This window comes from Prenolepis imparis, unplaced genomic scaffold (assembly GCF_030444845.1).
Source record: "Prenolepis imparis isolate NDT839.2.m4 unplaced genomic scaffold, iyPreImpa1.0 SCAF_6, whole genome shotgun sequence".
Taxonomy (NCBI): Eukaryota; Metazoa; Arthropoda; class Insecta; order Hymenoptera; family Formicidae; genus Prenolepis; species Prenolepis imparis.
Genome location: NW_028141164.1, coordinates 11721275 through 11731646, shown reverse-complemented (window position 1 = coordinate 11731646; position 10372 = coordinate 11721275). Strand labels below are relative to the sequence as shown.

General features: G+C 37.9%; 1 protein-coding gene across 2 annotated transcripts; it reads right to left on the bottom strand.

The window, feature by feature from the left end:
* Window positions 1-31: 31 nt before the first annotated feature.
* Window positions 32-8347, bottom strand: LOC145937585 (uncharacterized). 2 transcript variants are annotated; one of them, XM_083040712.1, is made up of 9 exons: window positions 7578-8347; window positions 4776-5265; window positions 4278-4374; window positions 2869-3285; window positions 2522-2793; window positions 2258-2434; window positions 1673-1935; window positions 742-1550; window positions 32-143 (listed from the first exon to the last, which is right to left on the bottom strand). In XM_083040712.1, the coding sequence occupies exons 1-9, from the start codon at window positions 7622-7624 to the stop codon at window positions 79-81; spliced, it is 2637 nt and encodes an 878-aa protein (XP_082896838.1). In that variant the 5' UTR covers window positions 7625-8347; the 3' UTR covers window positions 32-78. The 2 variants fall into 2 exon arrangements, with proteins under 2 accessions (XP_082896838.1, XP_082896837.1); XM_083040711.1 differs by having other exon boundaries at window positions 2522-3285.
* Window positions 8348-10372: the final 2025 nt, after the last annotated feature.

Below are 10372 nucleotides of genomic sequence, written 5' to 3'. Positions count from 1 at the left end.
AAGCAGTGGTATCAACGCAGAGTACTAGTGGCGGTGATCATTGTGACGAGTGGTAGCGGAGTGGTCCGTGGCAGGGGATCACTTGTCGGAACTCGGGCACTCCCCGGGCTGCTTCATTATTGTGTAATCCAGTCGGTACTGGGCTGAAATTAAAAGGATTCCGGGTGTTTCTTTCGTGATGACAACTCGTGAACCATTGAAACTTGCACTCGTGTGTCCTATATAAGCGTGCGATCTAATTTTACAAGGAAATTACCCTCCCCCTAAAAAACTAATTAACATATAAACTATACAGGGTGTTCCATTTTAATCGATCGCCCCGAAAAACTTTTTTATTTTTGATTGTACAGCAAAATGTTTCAAATAAAAGTTGTTTGATTTGAAGGGGGACAGAAGATGGCATTATTGACTTTTAGGAAAGTCAGAAGCGCTATCTTCTGTCCCCCTTTAAGTCAAACAACTTTTATTTGAAACATCCCTGTATATATAATTAACATAGCTTTTTTTACTCATTTTGAATAACTTTTTTCTTATCCATCTTTTTGCAACATTGTATCTGGTATCAATTTTGTAATTTTGAATATCAGCTATCTTATACAGTAACTAAGGCTAAAGTTGAAACTAGTATTTAAAAAGAGTAAAGTTTTTGTTACATATGAGTCAAGAGTTGCTTTACGAAAAGCCTCATACAAAGCTTCTCCATACAGAGAGAGCTTAAGGATTGCATTTAGGAGAACGTACCTTTCTTCGTGAGGTCCTCCATGGTCTGATCCTTGCAGTCTACCGCGATGTGACTACTACTACCGCAGTTGTAGCATGAGATCTTCGCCGGCGGGATCACCGTCGCCGCCGCGTACGTCACCACCGACGTAGGCGGCATGTATGACGCTTGCACCGGCGTCGCGGCGGCCGTCGCGGTCGGCGGCAGCGGCGGCGGAGTGCTGCCGGACGCGGCGGCGGGATGCCCCGTGTACGAGTACATGATCTCGCCGTTCGGCTGGTACGGGTAAGCTGCTGGTCGCGCGGACGGACCGTGCAGGAAGTTGGAGTAGATGCCGCTGTTGCCTGGCCGCAGCGCGGCCGGGAAGGCGTGACCGTGTGGCAGATAGGCGAGCTGCGAGTGCGTCGGCGGCGCCGGGAAAGAGACGCAGTGCGGCAGACTCGGCGGTCCGCCGTTGTTGCCGTTGTTCCCGACCCCGTTCAGCATCCCCTGGCTCTTCTGCCGCATCGCGCGCGCCTGCGGATTCTTCCTCGTGAGTTGTCTGCTCTCCGGTGGCACCGACGACTGCATCGGCTGTTGCTGTTGTTGCTGCTGGGACGTATGCGGCGGCGCTGTCGCCGTCGAGTGCACCGAGTTCATGTGATCGGTGACCGGCGGCGCGACGTTATTGCTGTCGCTGCCGACCCACGGGGCGGCTGGCGGCGTCTCCGGGGGCGATCTGCTACCGGTGCTGTCGGAACTACTGCTCTGAGAACAGTGCCGACTGCTCTCGGAGTCCAGTCGGAGCGCTTGCAGTTGCGCAAGGCAGTACATGTGCTGAGCGTTGCATCTGAAATGTACGATGCAGGTCTCAAAATAGAATCATCACGTGTATCTTCTTCGATGATAGATATTAAATATGTTTTCCAATGAAGTTTTATATTGCGAATTTTGATCAAAATTCATATATACCTTGGAAATCGATTTTGCATTCCAGCTACTGGTACAGTGAGACAAGCGTAACACGAGGAATTCTGGGCTGTGTACATCTGCGGCGGAGGATACATTTGTATTTGCGCGTGATCCATCGACGGCATAGGATAACGCCGCATGTTGGTATTGGTTACGTGATTCTGGTAATTATGCATCGCCGGATGTTGTTCCTGTTGTAACGGTTGTATCGATTTCCCGCTTGTATTACTATTATCACCCAAGACCTCCATACCTGGTGCAACCTGTATGATGAAATAAATAGCATTAGCACTTGTAAAACGCTAAATATCATTTTAACAATAATTAATTTGCAAATTACCAGATTCTATAATGTAAACCATGCATTTTAACTTTTTTAATAAAAAAATATTTAAAGCCTGTTAAAACGAAACAAAAACTGAAGCTTAATTTGCAGGATATTTTCTATTTTCAAGTTAAAATTACTGTTAAAATTGAAAACTGTAATCAGTTCCTCGATTTTAAGAAAAAAATCAAGTCAAATTAGCCGAGAAATCTTTATCCTTTAAGTAAATTGTCATATATTACGATATATATAAATCTTACTTCGTTCTCAATCGCCTCGGTGACCGAATGTGTAGTATTGCTAGTACTATCCAGCTTCTTATCCGCTGAAATCTGATTTAAGCCGTTGGGTTGACTCTTGACTATACTCCTCAACTGTCCTACCGCGTTCGGCGTCAAGCCGATTTCCCTTAAATCTTCGTCGCTCAACCTTCTAATCTGTAATATCCACATACATACGGATAACTCAATCTCAAATTGTACACGCGCGAATGTACATAATACAAGAAACACAGTTTCACTTACCTCGTCGAGAGAGAGGTTTTGTAGATTGCTCTTAAAGTTCGGCATCTCCTTGCCTAGAGTCTCCCGGAGAGAATCGCCGGAATTCGACGACCTGAGTCGCGGCGGTGGCGGGGGTTGTTTCGATTGGGTCGCCGGAATCAAAGTCGACGACGGAGCGTTGTCGACAGAATTGTGGCGAGAGAAGGTCGACGTGCTCGTGATGGGCAGAGGAACTGGTCGCGACGACGGTAACAATGGCGATTGACTAGGAAGACTTCTGCTCGCGCCGAGTGCTGGTAAGGGCGGTAGAGAATTGTTGTTGTTGTTACTGTTATTACTACTGTTGTTGCTATTGATAGCGTTCGAACCGGAGATGCTCGTTTGACTGTTGTTGGAGCCGCTCGACGATGTCGTGAGGGTATTCGAGGTGGACTGGATCACCTGCGACGAAGTGCGCGGATTCGCGTTATTCCTACCGCGACCCATCGGCGAGTTGCTGCGACTAGGGGATCGTGACTGGGACGGCGAGGACTGGCGGCTGACTAAAGGAGAAGGTGGATAAGCCAGCATGTCGGTGTGATACATCAGCTGGCTTCCCATCATAACCTGACCCGTCCACGCTGGCGGCATATGGTTCATAGATGGGAAACCAAGGTGAACGTATTGGGTTGTACCGCCGGATCCCATAGGCATTTGCTCCGGGCCGGGCAGGCATAATCCTGGTGGAGGTATCGTGAGGCCGGGTGGCATCCCGGTGACCATAGCATTCCTCATTGCGATTTCTCCTGTAATCATCACATGATGTTAAGATATAACGAAACAATCTTGAATTTAAAAAAGTATAAATTTATAAAATAATTTATCTCATTGCATTTCAGACATTTTTCTTTTTGCGCATAGATAAAAAACTTTATAATACAAAAAAAGTTTATCTAGAAATAATATTAAAAATACGGTTAAATATAAACCATTATAACACTTTTGGTTGCAAAAAGATTAAGCTGTTAAGATATAATAAAGCAATCTTGAATTTAAAAAACAAGCATAGATTTATAAAACAATTTATCTCATTGCATTTCAAATAGTTTTTTCTTTTTACATAGAAAAAGAATTTTACAATACAAAAAAGTTTATCTAGAAATAATATTAAACACGATTAATTATAAAATAAAAATCATTATAGCACTTTTGGTTGCAAAAAGATTAAGCTGTTCGTGATTAATTCTTACAATTGTAGTATCCATACATGAATAAATTTTCCAGAAAACAATTTACGTAATTTTATTTAAAATAATTTATTCGAAAAAAAAACAAAGATTTTGTAAAGCAATTTTAAACATCTTTTTTAAAGTGAAAAAATTTCAAGATAAAATATAGATAGTTCTGTGATAACGATAAAACAAATATGTACACAAAAACTACTAATATTCAATATATTGTTCACATATTATTCTAATTAATTCTCCCTAATAAATTTAAACTATTGAGATCATTAAGTAAAAGAGCACTTTATTGACATTAGAAATGCTTCGTTTGATTGACCAATTAGAGCTGAGAAATTTTTCCTCTTTTTGCCCTAATTGATCAATTAAATTAGTACATCCTAAGTAAAATGAAGAAAATTCTTTTCTTTTCAGTACATCTTTTCGAAAAAAAAACGAAGTCTTGACTGAAGCTACTGTTAAGTCACTTCTATATGCAAGAGTACTAATTGTATTGTGTCCAATGTTTTTCTTACGAATGAATGAACATTTAAAAAATGCGAGACATAGCTTACCATGATATGACTGCATCGGCGGTGGCGGCATTAAACAGCTATTCGGAATTTCAGATTCCATTAGCCTCTCATTCGTGCTCATGCACGGTGTACAGCCCTGCATAAATTTGACTTATGTATTATGTTTGCAAAAAATATGTAATATACATTTATATAATCAAGAGTTTCTAATTTTTTTCTGGAAAAAAAAAGTTAAAATTAAAATTATCATCAAATCATATAATTTAATGATATAAAAATTTACTATTAAAATAATATTACTAAAGTATTTTATTAAGATTATAAAATTCATTATGTATTAATGAATTAATCCGAGTTGAAAAAGATAATGTATCTCTCTATTTAACAAAAGTATTCTTTCTCTATTATACTTAACAAATTGATATGTATCATACTATTATATAAAATTTTTAAAACACAACGCAATGAAGGAAAGAAAAACCATGTCTTTCTTCGTTGAGAAAGAGAAAAAAAAAGATAAGACGAGCTTTACATTACTTGTGTCGGTTTAAAAGAAGAGTTAATCTTTGAGAGATTCAGACGAGCCTCTTCCTCCTGCAACTTGATGAATATATTGCCGAAGACGCTCTTCTGCTCGTACGTGAAGGCCGGATGATTCAGTGCCATCGTATACAGCAGCAGCAACTCTTCCAGAGGTTGATCGTCCACGTTGAAGGTGCCATTTATCAGACTGGTGATCTCCTGATGATCGAAGTTGGACAGATTTTTGTACAGGATCACCGCACAGGGGTAATTGCAGGAGTGCAATAGCGCCATGTAAAGAGCCAGTTTTCTTCGTGTACGTTTATCCGTCACGTTCGAGGTCGTCAGTTCGGCCACGTCGGAGGTGTTGTTAGCATGGTGCTCCGTGTCGCGCAGGTCATTATAGTCCCGCTTGCCGATCTCCTCGATGCATGTGCCAAGGTATCGTACTTCGAATGGCAAGCACATGTTCAGCAATGTGCACATCACATCGATGCGTTTATAACTAAACAGATAAAAATGATAGATTAGTGAGGAATATGCAAAATATCGCGTCAACAACATTAATAATCCCTATTTCAAAGTGGCAGCTCTAACTCAGCTGTCTCACAATTCTACTTCTAAATCTCTCTCTCCTTTGAATGACTCTCTATCGTATAAATTTGAAGACCTGCGAACAGACAATTGGATTATCTGCATCATTTTGCATCGTCATTCATCAAACATATATATTATATGTTATTTTGTAATTATGTAATGTAATCAAACATATATATTATATGTAATTTTGTAATTATGTAATGTAATTATTATATATTATATGTAATAATGTTATATTATATGTAATTATATATATATATATATATATATATATATATATATAATTACATATAATTTATTTTAACTCAGCATTAGAAATTAAACATTAATAGTTAATTCAATAGCCTTAGTTGTTTTTAAGGAACTGAGAAATGTACTAAAAGACATGAATAATATTTAGGGGATACCTTTGAATTTAGAAACTTTATATTTGCAATTCTCATAGATTTTTGTCATTTGAAATATCTGTTGAATACTGCTTCATTTTGTTGGGAGGATCTGACCTTTTTGCTTTTCTTTACTTTGCTTCGGGCTATTATGAAAAAAAGAAAATAAAAATAAAAGCATGTTGTATCTAAAAATACATATTTAAATCTGTTTTCAAGTACACATTTGTAGGTACAACAACCTCTTTCAAAATCTAAAGTGTTATAAGAGATTATATATGTATATATAGAAAGAGAGAGAGAGAACAAGTTTGTCAATATATATTAAATAATAACTAAAATTAGAATCTCAAAATTTGTTTGTATTTTTTTTTTACAGATTTTTAAAGGCTATAGAAAAAATATTGAAAAAAAAGAATTATTGAAATTTTTTTATAGATAAAACTATATTTAAGCTAAATGAAGTATTTTGTTACACAGATTGTAAACAAATAGTGATTAAAACAAAGATAATTGAGTTATTAATTTTAAACTTTTCACTATTATTAAAAAGATGATTAGCATATAAATTACATGTTTCTAGATACAAGTCTCCCCTATTTTGTCATAATTTAACTCTCTGTCACTTAAAAAATTAACAATCTTACATATTTTATTTCAGTATCTCGCACACATATTCTAATTTATATATGTGTATATATATCAGACTATAGCTGTCTTATGCAATCATTGATAATTATAATATCCATGCACTGATGCATTCAAAATTAAATATAGATCGTTTTTCATATAAATACTGAAATAATGTATTATTTACACAGAAATTTGCAGGGGAGAGTATTATTTATTTTATAAATTAAAAAAAATAGCAATTAAATGCAGCAATCAAATTGCATTTTGTCAAAGTGGCAAAGTGCTGGAGAAGCTGAAAGATTCTTGCGATATAGCTTAGCAATCTGATTTTAATTTTATCAATATATATAGATATTTTTTGATATTTTGTTTCAATTTTTATAAGTCTAATAAATGTAATAATTCAATAAAGAAATATATTTCTTTATCAAGTCTTAAAATCTTCCTTATTTTAACTTCTTTTTTATCTTTATAATAAACTTGTATAATATTAAGAATATTAATACATAATGTTAAGAAGAACTTATATAATGACAAATATTGCATTTATATTATAATATCATTATTGCATTTATATTATAATATATATATATATTATTATATACTGATATCTAGTATAAGAAACAGTACCGACAAGAACTGACATATTCTTATTCGAGGAAAATGTTTGAAGAGAATACAGAAATTGTAGAATAAGTGCAGAGATGCATCCAGTGTAAAGAAAATAAAAAAGAAAATAACTCCACCAGACCAAAAGAGTCGCTTCGTACAAAAACCAAAGAACTTACGAGACGACAAGGACACAAGTGTCCCATTCGCATCAACCGTATGAAAAAACATCAGTTGACAAGTAACGTTAACAAGGAAGTAGTACAACATTTAAATTCTCAATAAACGATGTACCAGAGACTTTTCTAAAGACTCATCATGATAAAGCAACAGGACAAAATGCAATTTGAAGAAACATGATACAAAGTAATCAAGTGTAAGATCTAAAGAGGATCTGGAGTCAGGTCGTCTCCCCCTAGTGTACGAATACCACTAGGGTAAGACGGCGTCGAGGACGGTCGGTTACGCAAAAAATCACACTCCTGAAATATCTCGGAGGAGGAGGAGGAGGAGGAAGAAGGAATCACGACGCGAGGACGCGAGGACGCTAAATCGCGATGAATTCGTCCGCGATCGCACGCGTTATTACCTGGACAGATTCCCAAACCATGATACCACGTTCTCCTTACACACCATTGCCAGACAACATTGATACCACTTGGGTGGGAGAAAAGTGTAGAGCAACGGAGCGGACAGTCAGCGGGCGGCCTCTCTTTCTCTCTCTCTCTATCTCTTGCTTCTTCTTCTTCTGCCCCGTCTCGCTCCCTCTCTCTCTCTCTCTCTCACTCTCTCTCTCTCTCTCTCTCTCTCTCTCTCTTCTTCTTCTTCTTCTCGCTCTGGCAGCGCGCGATGGATTGACAATCGGATCCCCTGCGAGGGAGAGAACCTTCTCTCACAGGCGTGCGATGACACTCGTCGTAAGACGACGTAGGTGAACCACCGAGGTTGCACAGTGGCTAACAACTTAGGCAGCAGCAGGCGGATGTATCCTCGCGTACGTCAGAGTCGTACGATGATGGTACACCACGTACACACCATTTGGGAGAGGAAAGAACGACGAAGGAGTCCCGGAGAAGGGGTTGACGTCGAGATCCTCGATGAGTGATAGTCGCGAGACGAGCGAGCGAGCGAGCGAGCCTCTCTCGTTTCTTGTTCCTTCCTTCTCTCGCGAGGAGACGAAGAAACGCGTCGCTCCGGATTCCTCTTGTCCACCTTATATAGGGTAGAGCGATCCTCCCCGCGGCTGGGTGCGAATAAACACGTCTTCTATCTTCTCGCACGAGATTACGGGGATTATTAGACGTCCGTGCACTTCTTCGCTGCGATAACTCGCGAATTCGTTCGTTCTCTCTCTCTCTCTCTCTCTCTCTCTCTCTCTCTCTCTCTCTCTCTCTCTCTCTCTCTCTCTCTCTCTCTCTCTCTCTCTTTCTTTCTCTTTCTTTCTCTCTCTCTCTCTCTCTCCCCCTCTCTCTCCCTCCTACTCCTCGATCTGTCTTCTCTCTTTCTCTCTCTCTCTTTCTCTCGCGCGCGTAAGAGATGCTAGCACGAATGTATCGGGCAATCAAATCGCGAGACCGTTCATATGCTCGCGTTCGAAAAGACATCGGAGAGGAAACCTATCGCCTTAGAACATATATAAAGGTGCGTTCGGTTTGGGCGCTTACACAATGACATATATATATATATATATAGACGAAGCATTCGATCTGTGCAGTGAAGCCGGAAATTGGCAGTATACGACAGAGTGAGATAGTTGTTTTGACACTTTTCTTTCTCACTCTATCGTACAGAAGAGAATATGGCCGCCCTCTAGCTGTCAAAGCTGTCAAGTATACTGTCATGACAGCCAAAAGATAGAGTGAGAAAGAGAAAGAAAATAGAGTGAGAAAGAAGAGTGTCAAAACAACTATCTCACTCTGTCGTATTCTGCCAATTTCCGGCTTCACTCACTGCTACAGTAAGGGGCTGCTTTCGCGAGAAAATTAAAATGATCCAGATTAAAATGATCCTGTGCTGTGACTGGTCAAATCTGAAATTTCATTGAATTTCATTGAAATTGGACTGAATGAAATTCAGTGAAATTTCAGATTTGACCAGTCACAGCACAGGATCATTTTAATCTGGATCATTTTAATTTTCTCGCGAAAGCAGCCAGGGGCTCGATTCTTGAATTCATTCGCAAGAGAAACGTATGCGCAAATTCGGCTTTTACAGAAAAGTTGCAAGTTGATTGGCTATCGCATGACTTTTAGCCAATCAACTTGCAACTTTTCTGTAAGAGCCGAATTTGCGTATACGTTTCTCTTGCGAATGAATTCAAGAATCGAGTCCCAGGGTCATTCCACAATAGGTTGCAAATGCCCTCGTTGCCAGTTAACAATTGCGGATTGACCAATCAGAGCAAAGCTACTTGTCAGCTGATTGGTCAATCCGCAATTGTCAACTGGTAACAAAGGCATTTGCAACCTATTGTGGAATGACCCTAAAAGTATAGGAATGCTTCGTCTATAGTCTATATTTTAACATATAAATAGCTCACAAGTGGTGTTCGGTCTGTCACTCTGTGAGAACTCGAGTTCAAGTCTATCGGTATATATTTTTTTTATATTTATATTATTATTGGAATATATAAAAATTATTAAAAATATATATTTTTAAAGGCGATACTTAAGAATTTTTAAATATTGAAAATATTTCAATAATTTACAACTACAAACACATTATATATATAAATGCAAATAATTCGGTAAATAAATTAATTCAGTAATAAATCTGCACTCGTAAACAAAATTAACGCATATATATAGAAATAACAATGTGATAATGAATTCATAAAAATGCATTTATAGATTTTGGAAAAAATATACACAATGCATGCAATGTGCACACAAAACAAAATTATTTCTCTTAAATTAAAGGCGATATATCATATTGCATTATGCGTTATAATTAAAGATGTTTTAAAAGTCAAATTTTAAGTATAGATTTGGTCGTCAAAAATCATTTTTGTAATATTTAAAAAATTTGCATAATGCCAAATTCATCAAGGATCAAGAATATCGTAGTGACCAGGGCGATATAATAAGTGCACAGCTGGTATGGCACCTTCAGGAAAATCATGGGCAGTTACTTCAGTTCCTGCACCTCTATCCATGTAACGAACTCTAACACCAGTTCCTAAAGCACTACTCATTGCTATAATATGAATATGAACAGATTCTTTATACATTGGTTCAACTTCCTGTAAAAAAGTAATAATATATTATATAAATTTAATATTAATATAATAAGATTAATGATATAAATGTGACACACAAAATACAAATGTTAGTATCGAGATACAAACCTAATGGCAAAATTCTGTAATTGAAATTGATGAGGAAA